At 38.5% G+C, this 25,764-nt stretch overlaps 1 protein-coding gene across 1 annotated transcript in view; it reads left to right on the top strand.

Moving 5' to 3' along the window:
• ARMC2 (armadillo repeat containing 2) overlaps positions 1-25,764 on the top strand; it is a 65,560-nt gene that overhangs the window by 28,215 nt on the left and 11,581 nt on the right. The window contains exons 9-13 of the mRNA XM_086631969.1: positions 308-410; positions 2,754-2,974; positions 8,795-8,940; positions 11,064-11,163; positions 24,648-24,969. Of these exons, the coding sequence (XP_086488095.1) occupies positions 308-410; positions 2,754-2,974; positions 8,795-8,940; positions 11,064-11,163; positions 24,648-24,969 (892 nt within the window). The remainder of the gene's footprint in view (positions 1-307; positions 411-2,753; positions 2,975-8,794; positions 8,941-11,063; positions 11,164-24,647; positions 24,970-25,764) is intronic.

Below are 25,764 nucleotides of genomic sequence, written 5' to 3'. Positions count from 1 at the left end.
GAGAAAAACACCTATGCAAGTTATTGATATACTACCTGCAGAAAATACATAAAATTTTTTATGTCATCCGTTCTTTTGAAGTCGATTAGCACAGTTTGCTGAATAGAGCTTAAACTAGCTAGGTTTCAGAGTCCTTTAATTCTGCAGAGTTTTCAGTTTGGCTCGGTGTACTGTCCTGGCTTCAGCTAGAATTTAATAGTTCTGTGAGATTAAGAGTTTGCCATGGTGTCTGATACTTGTTAAATGTTATGGTGCGTTTTTGTATGTAGATTTTAGTTGTGATTTTTGTCTTTTACTTTCTCTGCAGATGAAAGTGGATGGAAAAAATCTTCTCGGTGTTTGCAAGCTTGCATTTAAAATTTGCAAGAATGAAAAAAATGATGACATCATTCAAAATGATAGATTACTGGGTATGTATTCTGTTCTTGCATATAAGTCAGATGTTGGAAGTCAATAGTTAGATTGATCATCTTTCAAGAAACATTCTCAGAGTTACTTTTACACACGTAAAATTGCCTACAAGGTCACACTAACGGTCCATCTAGTCCAGTATTCTGTGTCTTACGATGGTGTTAGGGGAAGTTGTTTGGGGAGAGCATGAAAGCCTACATGTTTTCTGTGATCTGCTTCCTGTGTACTACCCCAGGATCCAGAATTGTTACATTCTGTTAGGGACATTAGATGGTGCATCCCTGCCTAATCTTTTTTAGTCTCTGTTTACAGATTGTTTGTTCATTAATTTGCCTAATTCCTTTTTGAACTTTCCGATTCTGTCTGCTTTTACAATCTCAGGGCAACAAGTTCTGTAAGTTCTCTGTCTGCCGTTTTAAACCTAAATACTTTTTGTCATGCCTCTGCTTGTAGTTTTGCAGAATTTGTAAGAGTTTCTCCAGTCAGCTTACCCTCCACCTTCATGATTTTTTAAACGGCAGTCATATCGCATATCTCTGCCTTCCCCTCTTCAGACTGAAGCATCTCAGCCTTTAAGCTCTGTCTTTGAAAGGATATTGTTATTCTCTCAGTTGTTTTAGTAGCCCCTCTGTATACCTTCTTCAACTCCAGGAGATCCTTCTTGAGAGATACAGAACAAAACTGTCTATGAAATGTCAAGATGTGTCTGCACCAAATTTTATAGAAGCCAAATAATGCTGTCTGTGTTGTTGGCCATCATCAGGAAACCTATTGAGAACGATCATTGACTTCTTTAGCTGCTGCTGCACATTGAGCCAATGGTTTTGGAGAATTGTCAGCAATGACTCTAAGATCTCTTTTGTGATTGTAGCTGTGTTTGTGTCATACACACACACCTTGCAAATATGAGAAATAGGAAGAAAATGTATGAATGATACTCGGTATTGATTGATGGTCATTCCTTTCATTAAAATTGTATTATGTTTTGTTAATGTAGGCCTTGACCTTGCCAGCATTTGTTGCATGTGCATAAGTTAATGCACGTGTGTACATCTGCTTAAACAGATGAGAGTACTCCTGGTTTTAAAATTTAGTATGTGAGTGTTGTCAGAAATAAAGACCAGATAAGCCTTTCCAATAGTAAGATAACAGGAAAGGACTCAGAGAAAAGAGAACAGCTCAGATTGCTCAGTTGAGCAATCTGGGTTGCTGTAGTTTTGTAGAGATTAGCTTTGTATAAAAATCTAGACAAGTTGAGTAGCTGTGTCTGTGTAAGCATTGGGTTTTTTCCTCTCATTTCCATCTTCACTCACTTTTCTTACACTTAATCTTCTTTCCCTGTATTTTAAAAATACAGGGAAACTTTAGGGATAGTTTAAAACCTAGTGAAAGAAAGAACAGTTTTGGTAGGGTTCTTTCTGTTTATTCACTCTTTATGTTTTGGACCCACTGTATCCAGGCTGAAGACATGAACCTGGGTTATCATCATAATCACCCAGATTCCTGTTGCAGTCACTGGGATATAGATTCAATTTCTTTTTCTTCCTCTGTCCCCGTGAACTATTTCTATGCAGTGGAGCTGCTCCAGTAGAAGAATTAAATTCTTCTCCAGTAGAAGGAATAAATGAAGTGGGAAAATGTTTTTATTTAACTGGATGGAGCACAGGAAGTAGAAGTAAATATCAGTTTCAATTGGTTACTAAAAATTGGAAAGTATAAAATTGGTTAGGATTACTTATCATACACCCACTAAATTCAGAATGTCTCAATTCGTCTGTGAAAGATACACCGGGCTTGTGCTAACAACTGTTAATTTTAACATTTCAGGTGTCTGACAGTAGTAGCATAAAGCAATACTTTTACAGTAACTTTACCTACAAAAAAGTAAACCTAAAAAGGCTACGAACAGACTTCAAATGTGAGATTTGAATTAGGCACCTGTGCTTTTTAGTGCTCCATTTGAGACGCTTTGAGACATTTGATTTTTAAGTAGTGGGAATAAACGTCTTTAGAATGTCTCCAGTTTAGTACACAAAATTCCGGACACACACAATCACTTCTGCAAATCTTGACAGAGGATTTCAATGATTACTGCCATGTGTTTACGACTTATGCTGGTTCTTGAAGCCTGGGAGAACAAAAGTCAGGCCCGTTCTCTTATTCATTGATAATTGTTTCTTGGTTTCAATCCAAATACCCAATTTTTCTAGCCCACTTATTAGAAGTGTATTATAAAGAGTTCAATCTGTTTTTTTTCCCCAATTGTTAATCTCTTCAATGACTGGACTGTATCAAATATAAATGTTAATATTAGGCTTTCTGAATAATAATTTTCCTTTTAGATTGTTTGTTGGAGGTCTTGAGAACTGAAGATCTACGCAAAAACAATGAAGCTCTCCTGTATTGCATGGGAGCTGTAAAATTCATGTCTGGAAATGCAGTACTCCTTAATGAAATGGTCAACAAAGGAGCTATTGAAATGTTGCTGCAATTAATGAAGCAGATTAATAATATAAAAGAAAATGACACATATTTCTCCAACTTGGGCCATCTATTAGTCCAGGTTAGCATTTACTTTTATTTACTGTGTATTTATTAAGTACACACTTCAAGGGCAAATTAAAAATTTAATTAGAGGAGATAAGCTAACCCTGTGTGCCACTGACAGAGTTGTACCTATATTTGAATAGACTTCTTTTTAAGAAGTTTACATGAAGTTGTTCAGGACCTAAATTGTTGATATTTTTCTGTAGTCAATTTTAAAGGCTTTAGAAATTCTGAAGCTAACAGAAATATTTTTGGGTACCTTGTAAAACCAGTTTCTTATTATTACTTTATGGGGCTGACAATGTTCTGGATATTATAGTAAACAGATAAAAATGTGTTCCCTGTCTAAATTATTTAAACTGAAATAATAAATAAAAACCAGTTCTGCAATACTCTAGGAAATTACAAAAAGCTTTTTATTACAAGAATAATGCATTTTTTAAAATGCATAGGAAAATATAGCTACATTTCTTTAACAAAATGTTTTTGAAGAACTGTTTGTAAAAGCCAACACTTTTTGAAGCTTTTTGAAGGCAGCGGGCTCAAAACTATTTTCTCATGAGGTACCTTGATGAGTGCTGGCTGTGAAATCAATCCTTTGCCCCACTACTGTTTAAACTTTAGTGTTTAGAAAAAAATGCTTACGTAGCTAAATCTTAAGTTATTCATAGGTTGTGGGGTTTTTGTATTTGTCAAGGATTTGCTAGGTAGTTTCCTGGCATTTGTCCTGGAAATTATTAATGTAATGATTAGTGCATGGTGTAACTCTAAGCTTTTGGGACTTCACAGGAAAATGAATTGGACAATTTTCTGAGGTAGTGTTTACACTAGATTTCTCTACTAATTATGCCAGATTTTTTTAATTCTCTACTAACTTACAAACAAAGGATTTTATTCTACTTGAGATTATATGAGAAAACATAGCTTATATCATCACCTTACTATTACTTGTTTCTGTCAGTTTATTTTAGTGGAGCTGTGAGGTACGTGTCTCTAGAATAGCGTGTGCAATCTTAATACAAACATAAACAGACTGGGAGATGCTATGAAGCACTGAACGAAATGATGCGGCTTAATGCTTACATTTGGCCAAGTGTCTTGGGTTTGTATGATGGAGTTATGTTAGCGCAGGATGGGCTGCAGGGATGGTTCCCGTGAGAAGCTGCTAGAAGCTTCCCCGGCGCCAAGTGGGACCCGCCTCTGGCCAGGAACGAGTGGCAGAAAACAACGTGTGATGAACTGACTGCAACTCCCATTCCCCGTCCCCCTGTGCTGCTGGTGGGGAGGAGGCAGAGAAAATCAGTAGCACACTTGAGCCTGGGAAGAAGGGAGGGGTGAGGGGGAAGTGTTTTTAGGATCTGACTTTGTTTCTCATTATCCTCTCTGATGTGATTGGTAATGAATTAAATTGATTTTTCCCCAAGCTGAGTCTCTTTTGCCCGTGACCATAATTGGTGAGTGATCCCTCCCTGTCTTTGTCTCAACCCTCGAGTCTTTTGCTATGTTTCTCCTCCCTATCCCACTGGGGTGGAGGAGTGGCAGCATGGTGCTTAGTTGCCAAGTGGGCCTAAACTACGACACTAAGGAAGCCCCAAGGTGGCAAATTGCTGAAGACTGGGAGAATATATGATGACACTGGAGATTTTGTCCTTGTTGTGTTCCTGTTTTCTTTCCTGTCTGGTCTTGTCATCATTAAGTTCCTGTATGAATCACAAAATTCTCTTTTATACACTTGTGTCTTTAGAATTGGGAATGTTAACTTTCTTGTGGAACTGTGAATTTCCAAACAATTCTAAAATCATCTGTGCCGTTTTGTTGGTATCATACAATATATTCTTATATTCTATACAAAAATTGTATATGGGATTTCCAGGCCTTCTTTTTCAAGAGAAAGTGTACAAACTTTAGGTCTGCACATAATCAAGATTTTAATGACCATATTTCCCTTGAAAGCTGCTAGTTAGACTTTGTAAGTCCTGATACTACTGCAGTGCTGCCTTAGGCTATCAGTTTATTTAGAAACCCCCTTTTGAAAAGCATTGAAGCTTTCAGGAGGGATTGGATGTCCAGAATAGATGCTGTTCTCAGTGTAATTTGCAAGGTGATAGACAGGACTTAAAAACCTAACTATAAGAAAAGTAAGCTTAGATGAAGAAGTAGAATGTGATGCCTCACATACAGAAGCTGTGCAGTGATTTGAGTGAGTGGCAATTTAGGTTGTAGTTTTGTGTAGGCATTTTAAAACCTAAGTTAGAGATATGTATCCTCTATCTCTTTTCATGTTTATATAGCTTAAAAATATTTCTCCTTCTGAGAGCAGGAAGGGGATGGTTAAAAGCAAAGCATATTACTGATGTTTGCTGGCTACTGTTGGCATTAAGCATAAAATACATACAATGGGAATCCTGTTGGGTAGAAAGAGATGGAAATTTGTGTTAAATAGATACAAAAAGTTGGGTTTTGCCCATTGGGGCATTTAAAAATATCCAATTATGTCCAAATAATAAAACTAATGAATCTGGTTATTTTCAGTTGTTTGACTAGCTGTCTGAACTTCCCCTCAACTTTGCAGAAATGTTTCTTCTTTCATTATTTGTATGTGGATAAATTTAGTTTTTAAATCAAGGGTCTAATTTGCAAATGTGTGAAAGGAAAATGTTACATTTGACACTTGTGTTTTTTATAATTTTTATCTCTGCTGTTTTCAGTATGACTGGAAGTGTAGCAAAACCATGTCGTACGCTTAAATTGACTTGCTGCTTCTAAGAAGGCCTCAAGTATTTTGTGGAAAAGTCAATACTGACAACTGCCTCTTATTGAGGTTGCTGTTTCACTTGTTTGTATTCTCTTCTATGGTAGTGCAGATACTTCATTTTTCTTCCTCTTGTGAGAAAAGTAGTGATTCCTGCTGCTATGGAATTCCTGTGAGACTTTCTCATATCCGTTTCTTCAACAAATCTACGTTAATGGGCACCATTTCTTCCATGTGAGTTAATTGTTCAGTCATCATAGACAGATGTAGGAATATTTCTGTTTTCAGGGATATAGTATCGAAGAAAGTTTCTTCGGTGATTCATGTCTTCAGAATAAAGGCAGGTTTTGTGGCATACTTGAACTTGTAGCAAAAGACCAAATATCCAGCGACATACAGAAATACTTAATAGAGCAAGTTATACTGCAGGAGAAAAACACCTTAAATAGTCACAGTGGTCTCTGAAGGAGGCTCTGCCAGCTTTTACTCCTGACAACTGAAGTACCTCAGTTAACAGGGACCAACTCTTCATTTTTTAACCATATAATTGCACAATCACCAGATGGCAGTGTTATACATAATCTTGCCAAGTCCCTCTCTGATGTCTGTGTTGTTACGCAACGGATTTTATTCAGAAGTCCCACAATACAAGAATAAAAATGTTTGTAATAATTATTTTTCCTTAATAGGAGACATGAAACCAAGATCATATTTGACTCATTTTATGTTGCTTCACCTAATAGTCTGATCATATTTCTATGAAATATGGTAATGCTTAATTCAAAAGCCAAGGCTTTCGAAGTGTCACTGACAAGACTTAACAAGTACTCCATGTTCCTTAATTGAAAAGCACTTAAATGTCTTCTCCATTAAAAATGTCATTTGTGTGCTGTTAAATTTTCTGTTTGGATGAATTTGATCTTTCACATGGCAACATAAGGATTAGGGCTGGTGGGGATTGCTAGAGCCAATTATTAGGCATTTCTCCCTGAATCGTGGTGACTGCTTGAAGCAATCACAGTATCTCTTGAATTCGTCTGCTGTCTGGCTAGCTTCTGTTACCTCTTAATTTGTACTCTTCAAATTTCACTTGTGTACTAACTGTTCTTTTGTGGCTGTATACTTCTGTGAACATCTGAATTCCATTGTCTCACACATTTAAGAGTATACATTATTTTGCATTGCTTTTGCTTTCCAACCTGTCTTTGTATGAGAACGCCTCTTGATAGAATTTACTGCTGGAGGATTTTGAACTATCTGTCTCAGGCAGTGAAAAATTTTACTCTCTTTTTGGAGACCTCAGCACCATTATCTATTGATAAAAATTTTTAATTTTTTTGGTCATGTAATATGTAAGTTTCTTTGCTGCAGTGAAAGCCCTGATCTTTAATATGTCTTTTAGTATGTGGCTTCATTGTCTTGTGAAGTTTAGCTAGAGCTCAACAAATATCATCCTAGGCTGACTGTGAACATCTTGTGTGTGAGCACTGAATGGAGTCTTCTGTGTCTATTCCATTTGGAAGGAATTTTTCCGCCACAATTTTGCATAGCAAAGTATTCGATCAGAATATTTTTATTTTAAATTATTTCTCCAGTATTGATGGAAAGAATGCATATCTGGAAATCTTTGTGTTTTTTTTTTCCAGTTGTTTCATTAAAATAACAAACAACTCCAGGTTTCTTCTTAAAATATGAGGTAAAAGCAAATGGCTTCCATAGGTTCAGTTTCTGTTTATTCTGAATATAGTATACGTTTCATATTTAGTGCTGAAGTTAAATCCATGCACATATTATATTCACATTATCACATTATTTTTTTTTTCCCTCTCTACCATCCTTCTCTGTTTTGATGCATTATTCCTTTTCCTATTGTTCCATTACAGAACATCTTGAATTGCATTTTCGTTCTTCATTCGTGTGGTAACTGAAGACTTGTACACATTTGTGAGATTTGTTGAAGTAGGACAGCAAATTTGAAAGCTGCTGGAGAATGGATAGAGTAGTGCATAGAATCCTATGAGCAAAAGCTCCTCAAACACAACAACTTCACCTGCTCTTTGTCAGATTTTTCTTTAAAATTAGCAATTATATATCACAGGACAAGCAATCTGATTCAGTGATAAAATAGTTAATTTCTAGCGTTTTTTGTGATTACAAACAATATGAACAGATAGTCTTTGGGCCTTATCAAACTATGTTTAAAACCAAATTGAAGTTAAATACCTTACTAAGAATAAGGAAAATTTGAAGAATTCCCATATTCACATTAGATTAAATGTTTTTGCATTGATTTTACAGTAAGTTCTGGGTAAGATCAACAGTTAACTTACATGTCATTGCCTGTCTGGCCTTGGCATTTGAATACCCTTATCTTGGAAGAGAACCAGAGCATTTCAAAATATGCAATAGCTGATTCGTTTTGCATATCTACAAGTGCCAGATATTTTATGCTTAAAACTCCTTGAAATAGAACAGTATCTTCGGAAAATACTTTGGTTTCTCCAGAATAAACTTGAGAACTTAAGCTTTTCATTTTTATACTGTTTGAATTAGTGGATTTCTCTTGATCTTGATTAACTTTTAATTTTTTTTTAAAAGTTTTGTCTTTTAAAACAAATTAATCTTAGTTTGCAACTCATAGTTATTATCGAGATATATATTATGTATCAGGATTAATTTGCAAGACTTAAATGTAAATTTGCAAAATCAGACCTTATGCAAAAAATCACCTTAACTATCCGCAGCATTTCACCTAATTTCCTATTGGTATATGGTTGTATACATGCATGCAAGATTTTAAAACATATGAAAGATCATGTTTCCCTCAAAGGAGGAGACCATATGCAGACAAAGACCAATATCAATCTTTCATTTTCAAACAATTATTTCAATATACACAGTTTTGTTACTCACACATTTTCTGTAGTAATTTATTGGTAGATACATGCCTGCCGAATGCTCACAGGCCGTTCAGGCTGCCTTAGACGTTACCAATGAGATCTGAGCTTTATTAAATTTTCCAAACAGTGTGGATTGTGTCGTAAACGGCTGCGATTAATAAATCTTTGAACGTTCTCTACGCAGCTGACAGCTACTTTGCGAAACTTGGCTGACTTACCTCCGGCAAGGCGCCAGCTCGTTTGCAACGGCGCAGTCTCTGAGCTCTCTGTGGCGCTGGAGCAGCGTGTGGATGATAAGGATGTGTGCACCTATATAGTCAGGATATTCAGGTATGTATAGAACACAACGCTATTTCTGCATGGAGTCATGTCAGTGTTACTGCTTCAAGTGACCTCAAAGAGGGCAGGATCAAGCACTAAGGTTGGAAGATTTACATTGAATTGGTTTTTTTAAAAGCTCTGTCTATTTTTTAATGATTTGGTATAGTAGTTGTGTGTTTACTACTGATAGAATTGTTTAATTTAGTTTAATTGTTTAATTTAATTAGTCCTATTTTAGGCCATGTTTTAAAAAGTGAGTGAGAGAAATTACACAAACTTAAGTTATATTGGGGACTGTGTATTGTGAAATAAAATACAAAAGAGAAAATGCGATCAGTGTTCCTTGTTTTGAGCTGTCTCAGATTGTTTGAGGAGATTAATCTATGGGATCAGGGCTTCAATGTGCAGATGGAAGCGCTGAAAGAACCTCAGTTTTATGAGCAGCTCGGTGCCTGCTTCCCAAGATGTGCTTTTTAGAGGGAGATCACTATAAGTGAATCACCCAGAAAGATCCGTTTGTAGTCTGAATAGTTTCTTAGTCAAAAATCTTCCAATTAGCAAGCATCAGCTTGCAATATCCAATGCTAAATGGATTTGCAAACAATTCAAGGATTTTTGAAAAGGTTGTGAAATTAACTGTTGGTAATTTCAGGAGGAGTTGGGTTATAAGCACAATTTAGGAATGCCGTTCTGGATGAAGAATTTGCCATTGCTGCTTTGTTGTGGTGTTGAGTCATGTTGCCTGTGGCTCTGTGTTCATTGAGATGTCAGTCTGCTATGGACTTCTCTTCCTGTTCAGCCTCTCCAAATTATCCATTGCATTCTCCTTACTAGATGAGATTGGGTTGCACTTGGAGGAGCAGCTACATAAGGAGTATCATTCCTTCCTCTCCACAGCTAAAAGCAGGCAAATCTAGTCCTTTGCCATTTGTGCTACCTGTAAAACATGTGAATTGCTTCACCAATTCCATGCCATATTGCCCACATCTGTCTTTCTAATTTTGTTCCTAAAATGAGTTGAGTTCTAGCAATGATTACAGCACTTAGAGCATATTTACTTCTTCTAAGGAGAGCATTTCTTTTACTTGGGAAATGCCATGAGAAGTGTGGTAATGGTTTTGTAATTAAATGTAATCAATACTTACACTGTAATTCTGACAAGGACATTTACTTGATCTAGAATTCAATATGGAGCAAAAGTATTTTGTCTTATTTAAAGTTTCCTACTGCTTCAATTTCTTTTTTCTTCAGTTTAAGGAACTGCGTGCTCCAAGGATACAAATTAGCCATAAAATCCATTTAATTATCTTCCTGGAAATTGCAGTCACAGAAAAAAAAAAAAATACTATGCAATACAGAGTACAGATTTGAATTTTGTTTTGTCTTCTAGTAATACAGAATGATTATTCTTTCTCTCAATCAGTAACTTTAGGCAGCTTCTTTGTAGAGAATGTGTTCAATCTATTCAGATTATTAATTTCTTGACATCTGTAAGTCTTGATGTAATTGGTTGTAATTGAACATCAACACAGATACTTGCAAAGGAAGTAAGAGGTTATCCTAGATTAACCTCCTATTGCAGTGTTTCTGGGATGACCAAAGCATGTCCAATTCTCTATTTTTGTAATGGTCAAGGTGAGCAGTGTAGGACCAGAGCAGCTGTTAGGGAATACGCAGAGATGGAGTCATGACTGCAAGAAGACACGTTCTCCATATTTGCTGGTGAGAGACGTGTTCTCTTAGTGCTGTCGCTGTGCTCTACAAGACGTGCATTAGGAAGGGACCCTTTATTCCCTCTCCTGTCTGACTTCCCATGTCATCTTGAAATTACAGTTCTCCCGTTTAACACCAAGAAGTGCTAGTGTTAGCATGCTGTGCCCATATGGCAAGCAGGTTGGGAAGCTCCTTATGTTCGCTTCTTCCCGTGATTCACTGTGTCAAGGATAGCTAGACTTCTGTTGTGCTCTTATGTAACTGCCTATGTCTCTGCTCAAAGTCAAAGTATTGGCACTCATTTGGTTTGTTGGAAAACGTGGCTCTGAGAGTCAAAAGCAGAGTGATTTTTTTAAAAGAATCTTTTGTGGAAAAAAAGTACTTCCATTCATTTATGTTTCATTTTTGTACCTTTGTAGCAAACTTTCTTCCTATGATGACTTCTGTGCAGTTTTAGCAGACTGCTCCAGATGTTACGTCTTATTTTTAGCCCTACTAAACAAACACCAGAGGCAGCAGGTCAGTCTGTTCATCTCTTGATTTTTATATATTAATCCTCTGATGTGTCTGTGTATTATTGTGTGTAAGCTTGTTTTCAGTGACCTACTTTTATGCATTTACCAAATAAAAATTTTAAATGGTTGACAGCATTTCTAAGTAGTAAATAATTGAAATGAAATCATTTAGATTAAAAATTCAAAGCAATACAGAAGACAGATAGTTGATTAACTTGTCTATCCTTTGCATCTGTAGTAACAGTCCTTTCCGTACTTCATTATTTTTCTTAGTTTTAAAAGATACTTTTTAAAGCAAGTTGCAACTGAGCAACCTGATCTAGTTGGAGATATCCCTGTTCCTTGCAGGGGGGTTGGACTAGATGACCGTTGAAGGTCCCTTCCAGCCCTAACCATTCTATGATTCTATGATTCTATGATTTGAATATGTAATAATAGGAAATTGTTGGGATTTCTCCTGCCCTCCTCCCCTATAAAAGAAGTGTGAATTTTCCAGAGTTAAGTAATTTGAAAGCAGAGGAAAATTTGTTCCTTGATAACTGCGTAAGATATCAGAATGTTTCTCTCCTCTACCAGAGAAAACCATATGCCTAGAATACCGCATTTGGAACATTCACCTAGAAATAAGTGTTTAGAGTTTGTCAAAATGCCTTGTATTATGAGGTAAATTTATAAGAGTATACTTGCTATACCAGTTTTGTTAGAACTTCAAGGGTCAGGTGTTGCTGTGTTGTCCGGCTGTATCATAGTGATCTTTCCTACATGTACTGGAGCACTGGGATCTGGGATTTTGGTGCAGGATCACAGTTTTAAAAATTGCCACGTTGGTAAGAGTGGAGTGCCCCATGTATGGCAAATTACTCCATTCTATTGCCAGGTAAGATTTAAGAAGAAAATAATGTTTATGTAAAGCATAGGTATTCAAAGGTGGAGCAAGGTTTTCAAAACATAGAACATTAAATCACATTAAGATTATTCTTAGAAGTAAGGAACTTTCTTGGCTGCTCCAGCAGCTAAAGTAGTTTGAGGATATTTAGTTATCCTATACAATTTATCCCAGGGTTAGTAATTCCTGTAGAATTTTTGGAAGGAGTTCTTTTGTGCTGCTATTGTTAAAGGCAGTTAATGAAGGTAACCAGGTCAGCTACGCTGAACAATCTATTCTTTCTCTTGCCAAATACAAGAATAATTTCTCCCTTTCCTGTTTACCTACCTCCCTGTTTTCTGTGATAATACACATGGAAGAGGAACAAATATTAAGTTGTTTCTATTTTTCTAAATGCCTATGTTGATTACCATTTCTGCAGCATGAGAGGGTATTTCTAGATTCAGGATGCTCTTGCATTGTATAGTCTTCAAAGAGACTTTAGTAAAACGCTATGTAAATATGAGAAATAGCAAAGACATGATATTTTACAAGATTTATAGTTATTTTTCCTTGTAAGCACTGTATTAAAAACGCAACAAATGGGAACAAGGAGCTTAAATTGAGTAACATCTTCCTCTCAATCTTGATCTGTTATTTTAAGGGGAACTTTTCTAGGCTCCTGAGATAATAGCTTTGTGTCATAATGAATTGTAGGCTTATATATAAATTCAAATTCTTTGTTGTCAGGTAGTGTTCAGAATTTAGCTTCTCATTTGTCTACTTTATTAAGTGGTCCTAAAAAACATCTTTCTTTACTAGATTAGCATTGCTTTTTGTGTTAAACTGTCAGTTGTTTTATCAAAATACAAATTAGTAAAAAAATAGCTTGTGTATTAAAAAACTTGGTTATTATGTTGTGATGATACATGCAATGTCTTCAGAATAGTTATTTCTTACTGCAGTTTTTAAACAAGCATGCAACTGTCAGTTGTCAGCTTAGTGAAGCCCGGCAGAAACAAGAAGAGGGACACAGATAATGTAATGCACCATTTTTTCTGTAGTGTAAAATAAACACTTGAGCTGTGAGGAGTGCAAATGTTTTTCCTGAGGTGTAGTTGGCACTGCTAATCTTTCTTTTAAAATGCTGACAGCCAGTGAGTTATAGAGTGAGTTGGTATGTGTTAAAAACAAAACAAGTAATAGCAGTGTGAGTAAAATTGTCTGCTGTGGGAAGAAGCAGCAAAGAGGAGGATAAATCATATTATTAACTCAAAGCATTAAAAATCCTCTGGACTAAGAACTGATATGTTAAGAAAGGAAGTGTGTGTGTTTTCCAGATTTTCAGGTTGCAAAGTTTGTGGGATCAGGTTTTTTTACTGGCAGTTATGGCAGCTAGAAACATACTGGGGAAAAAAAAATAAAAGAAAACCAGCATTCAGACTTTCTCAAGTGCTTTCGTAACTGCGACTTTAAAAATAAGCATTAGATATTGTGAAAATAAAAATGTGAGCACTGGAAAGGGGATTAATGACTTGCTCCCACACCACACACTGAATTCCACAGCTGCCACCCCAATAATCTCTGTTCTTCTTAGCACACTGCAGATTCAGCTCTTTTTTTTTTTTTTTTTTTTTCTCAGCTCGTTTTCTCTCTTGGGTAAAAGAGTCAGAAGGAATGGGAGAGTAGTAATTTAACTCTGTGAGAAAGACTTTTGGGGAAATTGAGTTGGCAAGACTTGCTAAATTCCATGTGTCATAGTCATAGGTAAGGAGCGGAGTGCAGAAGATTGAAAAAGATGGATCTGCAAGGTAGGACTGAGGAATTCAGCAAGTGCTTTTCTACGCATCTGCAGTACGTGTTCTGTTGAACTTCACTCGTGGTTGGTTTTGGAGCTTACTTGTGTGGAGTAACAAAAATGTCCTTGGTGGCTGCCAGATGCCGTGAAAGCTGTCAGAAGTGTTCTTATAGAGCCTCTATCTTGCAGGATGAGCTTTACATGCTGCTGTTTCTAGTCAGTGTTGTAGACTTTTGCCCATCGCCAGAAATCTTTTAACAAGATGCTGTTCCCCTTTCTGAGATCATTATAATCTCTAAGCTTCTCAGATAAGCTGTATAAAGGATGACTTTCTCAGGCTGTGGTTAATGTTGTAAGTCATGAGGAGACCATGCTTGTGGAACAGGGAGGTTGCTTAAATAGGGCAGTAGCTTCTGTCAGTAAGTCAGGCACTACCTGAGCTGAGGTGGCCTTTTGGGACTCTGCCAGCTTCCGTGTCATCTTTTATCAGTGCACAGTTACGACTCTATTTTCAATCCTAACTGCACAAACACAGGGTGTGATACTAAAATTTGCACAGAAGAAGTCTTGTGCCTGTTGTGTAGAAAAGTCCCTTTATACTTCACTGTAGCCTGCTTTTTTGATTAGGAAACATTTGTTCAGTATCTGACATCACTGGATGCAGCAGTTGCCTATGCAGCAAAAGAATAATCACATTGGGTCACATGAAAGGTTCATCCAGCCTACAGTCCATACTTGGCAGTGGTGAAAATCAAATGCCTAGAGAACAGTAAAAACAGAGCAAGTATATACTTCCCGTGTATACTTACCAAACCTCCAGCTCTTTCCAATTTGGAAACTTCCTCAGCCAGCTCTGGTCCTCTGTGTATGAAATGAATCTCAGTGGATTTCTTTTCCATGAAATTCTACAGTCTCCCTTCTACCCCATATAAACTTCTAACATCTTAAACATCCATTGGCAGGGAGTTGCTGTAGCAACTACCCATTGCACAAAGAATTCCTTTTGCTTGTTTTGAATTGGCCTTTACTATTGTTATTTGATTCCCTCTGGTTCTTATATTGAAAAGTTGGTGAATATTTAATCCCTAGTCATTCATTTCACACCACTCCTGACTTTCTGGACCTTTATCATATCCTCTTTGAGTGTTCTTTCTTTTCCAAGCAAGGCTGAAGAGTCCTTGCTTACTTAGTCCTTTCTGATGTAGAGACTATTCTATACCACTGTGCATCCATGTTGCTTTTCTCAGAACTTTACGGTCCTGTATCCTGTGTCTTTTTTTGAGATGAGGAAGCCAGAACATGGCAGTTAAGATGTGGCCATATCATAGATTTGCGTGTCTGCGTAAGTTTATTTCCCAGTAATAGCCCAAATTTTATTTGCTTTCTTGACCTCTTGTAATCATTAAACCCCCATGAGAAATCTGTCATTAACCCCAAGATTGCTCTCCAAGTGGTTATGGTTGCTTCAAAAGCTGTAATTTTATACTTGAAGGTATTATTGTTCTGTGTTTTTCCACATCCATCATTTCATGTTTATCTGCATTTAAATTTCATCTGCTATTTTATTACCAGTTGGCTACAAACCCTTTTTCTGCTCTTCAGCCAGCCTTCATCTTTGCTGCTTTGCGTATCTTAGTGTCACTAGCAAACTCTTCCAGCACAGAACTCCGTGGAGAACCACTGGTCATCTTCCACCATTACAGGACCTGCTGATTACTCTATTTTCCATACCCTAATCGTTTATCTATACCAGGACATTCTCCCTTACAGCACGACTGCTTAGTTTCACTAGGATTTTGGTGAGTGACACTGTCAAAAGTCTCCTGGAAAGCCACATGGATTATATCAGTTGGGTCTCCTTTACACATGTTTGTTGATCCCTTCAAAGAACTCAAGAATTGGGTAAGTTAGGACTTAGGAGTCTTCAAACTGATTGCATTTATGCAACTGTCCACTAATTTTAGTGTTCTTTTTTATGGTTTCTTCTAATTTATCTGGTACAGACAGGCTTGAAACTCACTTGGATATTTTTCTAGTAATAGATTTCACATTTGTTACCCTTCCAGTCCTTGGGTGTCAAGGCAGTTTTGAGAGGTCGCACATCACTGTAAGTAATTAAGCGATTTAATTAATTAATTCTTTTAGAACTGTTGGGTGATTACCCTGTCCTGGTGATTTGTTGCTGTTTGTTTTGTCAGTTTGTTCCTTAAAATTGTTTTTGATCACTTCAGTTTTGGACAGATCCTCTGATGAATCTTCAGTGGAGAAGGCTGTAGCATTGAGATCTCCCCAGCTGCTTTCACAGTGGGCATGAATCAATGCAAAGAACTCATTTAGCTTCTCTGCAATAACATTTTCTTCTCTGCATGCTCCTGTTTTATCCTAATCATCAATTAGTTCTGCAGATTCTGGCAAACTTCCTGGTCCTGATAGGTTTGAAAAGATTTGTTATTATTTTTGCATTTCTTGCATCAGCTAGTAGAACTGAACTAATTTACAATTATAATTTGCATGCTGCTTTACCTGTTTGATTTAACAATCAGTTTCTTAGAAACAATTTATTCAATGAACAATAGACTGATGTTGCCTTGTCGTCCTCTCTTAAGGAGTTGCCTGCATTTATGGGCTTCACCGTGCCTGGATCTGCTCAGCTTTCTTCTCAAATACATCTACGAGGTAGCAGGTCCCAAATCAGTTTATGGTCTTCTGTGAGCAAGCAGGCTTCTGCTCTTGAGACTTTTTGTTGACTCTCTCTGAGAAAAAGACTCATTTTGAGGGCTGTTGAATGTCCTTTTTGCTCTTAGAATTGCCGCAGCGGGGAGGATTGTCATAGATGGGGCCTGTAAATGCAGAGAATTTCTCTACTTTGTTTCTGGCTTTATTTATTAGGTGAAGGCTTATCTGCATGCAGTGACGGGCCTTTCTGTCTTGTTTTTTGGTTGGCTTATGGAAAATTCTGTAGTGGCCTCCCAGGAACCCAATATCTGTCTGGTTTGGTCAGTCATATAACATAAGTCATGTAATACCCCAAAGCAACCACAGGCATTTAACTGTAGAGTCTAATGCTGCAGGTGTGTTTAGTTCAGATTTGCATATTTGCCTCTTAAATGCTCAGAGAGTATTATTGGTACTCTGCTCAGTGGCATCATAGTGCAATATTTTGTCTTAGTCTATTGATATTAATTTCTGCAAAAGATGCTGAAAGCTTGGGAACAGTTCTGAAAAGAGCTAAAGGAATGATTAGAGTTAAAAAAACAAACCAAGGTTAAGCAAATGAATTTGTCAATGACAAAGGTCAGTCCATTAGCAAATTGCCTATTAATAGAATCTGCATAAGGAAGACATTTCTGTTAGTAGACCATCCTTTAATCTAGGGAAAGAGACATAATAAGAAATAGTGACTGAAGCTGTACAAATTTAAATGAGTAATAAGAAATCATTGGAACAATACTATGGGAGATATGGTTTTCAGTTTTTTTTCAGTTTGTGATTTCTGAAATGTTCTTTGTTAGACAGTGTTCCCTGCTTTTCATCAAATGTTGTTCTGGTGTCAATATGCTTGCTTTTCTTCGTTACCTTTCCCAGATCTCCAGATGTCCACAAACAAACCTAAGGACATGAGTTCTTTGTTGCTAAAAGTCAGTAAGTGCCAATGAACCCTTTTCTGAAAAGTTTAGTAAACAGATCAGACTTTTGGGTGTAGAAATTATTAGGTAGGGTCCTGTAGCGTGTGATACACAGAAATACAACTACATCTTCTAATGGCCTCTCATTCTCCTCAAATGCATTCATATTTGCAGGGGAAGGGGATTCCTTCTTTACTGACAAAGTACTCCCTGCTCTCACTGTGGCAAAGCTTCTCCTCTGATCCTCATTTCAGGTCCCTCAGTCAAGAACTTCTTCATTTGCTTTTGATGCTTCCAGGGTATTGTACCCCGCCCCCTGCCTGCCTTTTTCTTCTTTAAATCAAGTTTCATTTTGGGTCAGTCGTTATTTCTGGATTTGACCAGGACTCTTCACAAGATGAATCCTTACTGTGTTTGGAAGACATTAGCTCCAGGATGGCATAGCTACTTTTATTTTGTCTATAAGTAGACTATCAGACCTTGCAAGGAAAACTCTCAAATCTTCTTTCCAAGGTACATAATAATGCAGAAATACAAATTTGAAAATGAAGTGTAAATTAGATTTGAAAGAGAATCAGTTCATACTGCTGGACAGGCGGTAGAATTTTGACTACCTCCACTAAAGTTTGTGTAACATGGAAAGCGTATTTCATTTACAGCTGGAAATTCAATATCGACTCAGGTTCATAGATTCATAGATTTCTAGGTTGGAAAAGACCTTATAGATCATCCAGTCCAACCATCCCTAATCCCATTAAACCATATCCTCAAGTAGATCATCCACCCTATTCTTAAACACATCCAGGGATGGGGACTCAACCACCTCCCTGGGCAGCCTATTCCAGTGGCTGACAACCCTTTCAGAGAAGAAATACTTCCTAACATCCAACCTGAATCTCCCCTGACTGAGCTTATGCCCATTTCCTCTTGTCCTATCACCCATCACTAATGTAAAGAGCCCTTCCCCCACCTCCCCACCATCTTTTCTCAAGTATTTATAGGCCGTAATCAGGTCTCCCCTCAGCCTCTTCTTCTCTAGGCTAAACAGCCCCAACTCCCTCAGCCGCTCCTCATAAGTTTTATTTTCCAGCCCCTTGACCAGTTTAGTCGCCCTTCTTTGGACTTGCTCCAGGAGCTCAATATCTCTCTTAAAGCGAGGGGCCCAAAACTGGACACAATATTCCAGGTGCGGCCTCACCAGTGCTGAGTACAGGGGCAGGATCACTTCCCTGCTCCTGCTGGTTACACTATTCTTGATACACGCCAGTATCCCATTGGCCTTTTTGGCCACCTGGGCACACTGCTGGCTCATATCAAGCCGGTAGGCGACTAAGACCCCCAGGTCCTTCTCCGCCAGGCAGCTTTCCAGCCACTCTTCCCCGAGCCTATAGCGATGCTTGGGATTTTTATACCCCAAGTGAAGGACTCTGCACTTGGCCTTATTAAAGCTCATGCCATTGGCCTCAGCCCAACGATCCAGTCTGTTCAAATCCCTCTGAAGGGCCTCCCTACCCTCGAGCAGATCGACACAGCCTCCCAGCTTGGTGTCGTCCGCAAATTTACTGAGGGTACATTCAATCCCCTCATCCAGGTCGTTGATAAAGATGTTAAACAGAACTGGACCCAGCACTGAGCCCTGGGGAACCCCACTGGTGACCGGCCTCCAGCCAGATTTAGCCCCATTGACCACCACTCTTTGGGCCCGGCCGTCCAGCCAGTTTTTAACCCAAAGGAGGGTGTGCCTATCCAGGCCAGCAGTTATCAGTTTCTCAACCAGAACACTATGAGAAACTGTATCAAAGGCTTTACTGAGGTCTAGGAAAACTACATCCACAGCCCTTCCCTCGTCAACCAGGCGAGTCACCCCATCATAGAAGGTGATCGTTTGATTGGCAAGACCTGCCTTTCATAAACCCATGTTGACTGGGCCTGATCACCCAGTTAACCTGTATGTGCTCATTAATAGCACTCAAGATAACCTGTTCCATGACTTTGCCCGTCACCGAGGTCAAACTGACAGACCTGTAGTTCCCTGGATCCTCCTTCTGCCCTTTTTTGTAAATGGGGGTAACATCCGCCAGCCTCCAGTCCAGCGGAACTTCCCCAGTGAGCCAAGACTGCCCAAAGATAATGGACAGGGGTTTGGCAATGACATCCGCCAGCTCTCTCAGGACTCTCGGGTGGATACCATCAGGCCCCATAGACTTGTGGGCATCCAGCCGAAGGAGCAGATCCTTGACCCGTTCCTCTTGGATCACAGGAGCTTCAATTTGCTCTCCCTCCCTGCACTCAGACACCGAAGGCCAGCTCACCTGGGAACTGCTGACCTTATTATTAATGACTGAGGCAAAGAAGGCATTAAGGACCTCAGCCTTGTCCTCATCCCTAGTGACTAACGTACCCCCTGAGTCCAGTAGGGGCTGGAGGTGATCTTTAGCCCTCCTTTTGTTATTAATATATTTATAGAAAGACTTTTTGTTGTCCCTTACGGAGCAGGCTAGTCTAAGTTCCAATTGGGCTTTTGCCCCCCTGATTATTTCCCTGCATGTCCTAACTTCCTCCCTGTATTGATTCCTGGATGCCTGCCCATTCTTCCAAGACTTATAGACATCCCTTTTTCTTTTGAGATGTTCCCAAATCTCCTTTGTCATCCAAGCTGGTTTTCTACCCCGGCGGCTCGACTTCTGGCACACGGGGACAGCTCGCTCCTGTGCCTCCAGAATTTCCTTTTTGAATAGTAACCAGCCCTCCTGCGCCCCCTTACCCTTGAGAGCTGTCTCCCATTGGACTTTGTTAACCAGACTTCTAAACAGCCCAAAGTGAGCTCTCCCAAAGTCCAGCTTGGCCGTTTTAGTGTTCCCCCTCCTAACTTCCCCTAGAATTGAGAATTCTATTATCTCGTGGTCACTATGCCCCAGGCGTCCTCCAACCTTCACATCTCCCACAAGACCTTCTCTGTTCACAAACAGCAGGTCTAGGGGAGCACCTTCTCTAGTCGGTTCACTGACCAGTTGTGATAGGAAGTTGTCCTCCACACTCTGCAGGAACCACCTAGACTGTTTCTTGACTGCCATGTTATACTTCCAACAGACATCAGGCAGGTTAAAGTCACCCATAAGGACAAGGGCTAGTGAGCGCGAGACTTCCCCCAGTTGTTTAAAGAATAGCTCATCAGTCTCACTGTCCTGATAGGGTGGCCTGTAGCAGATTCCCACTACAATATCCGCCTTCATAGGCCCCCCTTTGATTTTCACCCACAGACATTCTACTAGGTCATCCCCAACATTTAACTCTAAACAGTTTAGACCTTCCCTTACATACAGGGCAACCCCACCACCCCTTCTACCTCTCCTATCCCTCCTGAAGAGCTTGTAGCCATCCATGGTAGCACTCCAGTTATACGAGTCATCCCACCATGTTTCAGTGATGGCAACTATGTCATAGTTTCCCCGGATAACAAGAGCTTCCAGTTCCTCTTGTTTATTGCCCATACTGCGTGCGTTCGTATAGAAGTTGGGCTTTCGACCCCACTGCACCCCTAGGGGGGGAAGTTTTATTACCTGAGCTGTTATTTTTGGGATTCTCTTTTACCTCTAGGCAACTTGTGTGTGTTGGCATCTGAATTTGTGTTTCATACTGCCCCTCCCATTCTGAGGGTCCAGACACCAAATAGACTAACAAGAGATACTTGGCTGACATGCACAAACTCTAGAATGGATTCCCCTCCCTTATTTATCTTGTTTTAGTTAGAAGTCACTGACCTAATTGGCTTTCCTTTCCTACTGATAGGTAAACCTGTACTATTTGTACCTCTGATTTGCACTGAAAGGCAGGTACACTTTAATTGCCAAGTTCTGTGTCTCAGCAAGTACATTGAGTACCTTTGCTACTAGGACAGTGCAAGGAATAGATTTATAGAAGTAGATAAGAAATATTTTATATCAGTGATCAAATGAATATGTTCCAGTTGTCAGAAAAATAAGAGTTAAATGCTGACTGAGTATGTGGTGCCATTACCACTTGAAAAACAAATATGTCATAGTTTCTTCTCAGATTGGAAGCAAAGAAAAAGATCAGTTCTCCTCAAACTTTTCTTGATATTTTTCTTCAAATTTGTGTAAGTGAAGCTATGTGGTCTCATATGTAACCTTTCAGTCAGGTTTGGGTATACTCTCTGGACAGCATGTCTCACATGAGTGCCTTGTTACAAAACAGTGAAATAACTGAGTGTAATTCCCGTCTTTAATCTAGTTTGCCTCTAGTGCCATACATGTTAAAACCTCCAATATTATACAAATTAATCTGATAAATGTAATTTTTCTGTAAGTGTGCAAGAATGTCTGAAATTCAATAAGCAGTTAATACTCCAAACATTTGGAGATGCATAACAATCTCATTTATTATAGTGATTTTTTTGATATGTACAGAAGGGCCCATGGGCCTCATACAGGTTTAGTCTTGCAAGCAGTTTCAAAATGCCATTCCTCTTTACATGTATTTCTTTACAAAACAATTGTAAGCTGGTGTTTCTTACTCTTGCAGTGCTTACACCATGAGCATTTAAAACAAAATATAGCCAAAAATCATACAAGCTCTTGAGTATTACATTACTCAGGAGGAGTTGTACTAGCTTTGCTCTTTGACTCTGCTGGTTGAATTTTCACTGAAAGATAACAAAACTTCAGTAATATGCTATTAAAACCAGATGTGCTTAGCTAAAAAGAAGTATTTTCTAAGTTTGTTTTGCTAGCCTGTAGGTGGAAAGCGCAGTTGAGATCACACTTCTCAAAATACCAGTTGATTGCTGTACGGTACCTGTTTGTCTGTTTTCTGATTGGGTAGAGCTGTTGCTGGGCTGATACTGTTTTGACCAAAATTAGAAAGTCAATATAAACGAGTCAAACTAGACTGCCTGCTTTTTTCAGTTCTCTCTTCTGATTCATCAGTTGTTTGTTTCAAATTCTGACAGCCTTTGTGAATTGGGGGTTGTGCCAGCAAAGGTGAAAGCTCTTAGTGGTTAGTCAGTAAGAATATTTGTAAAAATTTGTCTTGATGACATTTAGATGCTAGCAAAAATATGATGCCTAGTTAAAAAAAAAGTGGAAGTGAGTCCTACGGAGTGATCATAATAAATGCGTGGATGCGAGAACGTACTCCTCACTTAGGAGGCTGCCTGCTTCTCATATTCAGGGATGACATCCATCTTCTTGACCCTAAGAGGATGTTATTGCCAGTGTCTCATGGCAGAGGCTTGAGATCTGAAACTTACTGATGAAGGCATGCGCGAAAGAAGGATTCACTGCTTACACACCTTTTTTCATTCAGTATTACTACGTGTACTTGTAACAGGCTGGACTGTGCCTGGTTAATTGACTTTATTAATACCAAGGATTAGAATATCTGTGAATAGAACTATTACATTTGAAGAAAAATGGCATGTGAATTGTTTAGCAAAATTGTAGGTTGGTGCAAGCACAGCAGTTTCACAGCTAAGGGTAGATGGCTGTGCTGTACTTGAAGAAATGCTCTTACTTTACCTGTACAGATAAAGCTACAGACTTTCTTTTTGGAAATGAATAGATTTTGATGCAAGTGACAGAGGCAAATGTTTTAATTAGTTTATACTTGGGCTAGTTCAGACTTTCAGAATTTATTTTTTTTCTTCTTCCATACAGGTGGGTAAGAAAAAGGTGGCGATGTTGTTGAATTCCATTCAGTTAGGATCCACTGATCTTGCCAAAAAAAGGCTATTTCTCAGTATAGAATCATAGAATGGTTAGGGCTGGAAGGGACCTTCAAAGGTCATCTAGTCCAACCCCCCTGCAAGGAACAGGGATATCTCCAACTAGATCAGGTTGCTCAGGGCCTCGTCCAACCTGGCCTTGAACGTCTCCAGGGATGGAGCATCCACCACCTCTCTGGGCAACCTGTTCCAGTGTTCTACAACTCTCATGGTAAAAAATTTTTTCCTAATACCAAAAGGAAGTAGGAAGTATGAAGTATGTCCAAAGTGAAGCAACAAGACATGTAATTCTATATCCCACTGAAGGACAGGGATAGAAAGTGCTCTAAGAGAGCAACTTGGTTAAATCATAAGATCTCAAGATACCGTATAAAAATAGAAAGTAGGTCTCATTTAGCAATGATAAGAATAAATGGGTAGCAAGAACACGTGAAATAGAAAAAAAAAAAACGAAGCACAAAAAGAGATGCAACTAGAAAAGGACATAAAAAGAAACAAGAAAACATTCTAGAGTACATCAATAGTGAGAAGACAATAAGGAAATAATTGCTGCAGTGTTCAGAAGAAGATGAGAATTATTGACAGATGCCACTGTGAATAGTGGAGTGCGGAATGCCTTTTTTTTTTTCTTCTTTTTCTGAAAGGGTTAAGTATGGTCAAATGACTAATCTCTACTTTAGCCTGAGTTCTTCTACTGCTAAAAAATGAGCTGGAGCATATTTAAGTGTCTTCAAACCAGCTAGGCCTGACGAAATTTACCCTTTGGTGCTTACAAAAGGACAGAAAGGGTAATGTCTCTGGGATTCTTGAAAAGTTATATGGATTGCAAGCTTGTAGGGCACCTCTCTTTAAAAGGAGAAAGAGGAGGAATTGGGTAATAACAGACTGGTCAATTTAGATTACATTTCTGGTAAAAATCTGGAACAAATAATTCAGCTATCTGTAAGCGATTAGACTTAACAAAGACATGAGTAAGAGCTAACATGGATTTTACAGTAACAAATCAAGGGGAAGTAGTTTGACCTCTACGACGAGTAACAGGCCTAGGGAAGAAGGGCAGGTGGTGGTCTTTGGCCATCACAAATAACACTTGTTTGCAAGATTAGTAAGCTCTGGCCCATATGATTATTCTAGTTTATATAAAGTGCTGTTTTAAGATGTTTTAAGATTACTGTGGGCCTGGTAAAAATAGATGACCTATACTAAGTATATCACATTAGTAATTACCCCAATGCTATACTAGTTCTGACAGATGCTTTTGATTTCTTCTGTAGACTGAGTTACAAAAAAGAGTAGCTTAAAAAAAGTATTTCTAATTGCTGTATTTGGCATTCCATCAGTTGTTCTGGACCTACTATTAACTGGATTGTGAAGCAAATTAAGTATTATCTTCTTTTTAAGCAGCTAATAGCTTCTGATGTTTTCCGTGTAATATGGTTTGTTTATTTTATTGCAGGATTTGGTTATCCGTATCATCTTCATTCTTGGTAATTTAACAGCAAAGAATAACCAGGCCCGTGAGCAATTTTTTAAAGAAAAAGGAAGTGTTAACACCTTGATATCATTATTCCAAACCTACCATGAACTTGATTTGAATGCACAGAAGTGGTATCATGAAAGAGGAGGGGAAGGACAAAACCACCCAAAGCATCCTTCAGAAGCAGAAGATGTTCTCATAAAACTGTTAAGAGTGCTGGCCAATCTCACCATTCATCCCAGCGTAGGAGCAGCTCTGGCAGCTGCCCATCCTGTTGTAGAATTACTTGTTACGGTACTAGGTAATAAAATCTGTGTTGTGTTTGTTATCTTTATTCAGTCTGTAAGGAGAGTTTAGGATTTTTCTACTTGACCTTCTTATCTAGGTTGAGCCATAACTGAATCAGCTCCATTGCTAAATTGACAAAGTCAGTCTGCTGATATTCATAAACTGTTTTATGTGGAAAGCCTGTGTGAGGCGGTGGAAGCATTGCTGCTTTGGTACTGACTTTGCAGTGTCTGGGGAAAGATGTAGAAGCGTTTAATTCAGTGATCGGATTTGCAGATATAATCAGTAAGGATAAGCAAACAAATTTTATTTTAAATACATCTCACTGAGAGTTCCTATGTAAGGGAAGTCTGTCTTATCAGGTGCTACACAGATGTGTTTGGTGGTGGGTTTTTTTTAAGGTTTGCAGATTTTGTAACTGCTCTGGATTAACTATTCTTTTTGTTCCCTGCACCCTTAACTTTGAGCCTTCTCAAAAAATTTCCTCTTATTTTTTCTTCTTTTTCAAATTTCCAACCTTTATCTCTTTCAAGTGGAGAGTGTCCCTTTGCCTCCAAACTGCAGTTCCTTTACCACTTACTGATCCCTCTGTAAATCTAATTACAGGCTAGGACTGGGCAGTCTATTCTCCCTATAACAGAGTTTAGCAGAGACAAGATACATCTCAGAGAACTCAGTATATTTTAGTGTGTATGAGAACATTAAATATTAGGTGAAGACAATCAACATGATTACATGCTGGCTTACCAGTCCTACCCACCAGCCATGGGGGATTAGAGAAGGCAAACTCACAACTTTGTCCCTTCGG

This window comes from Tauraco erythrolophus, chromosome 2 (assembly GCF_009769465.1).
Source record: "Tauraco erythrolophus isolate bTauEry1 chromosome 2, bTauEry1.pri, whole genome shotgun sequence".
Taxonomy (NCBI): domain Eukaryota; kingdom Metazoa; phylum Chordata; class Aves; order Musophagiformes; family Musophagidae; genus Tauraco; species Tauraco erythrolophus.
Note: the sequence above shows the minus strand (reverse complement) of the source record. Positions and strands in the feature narration are given on the sequence as shown.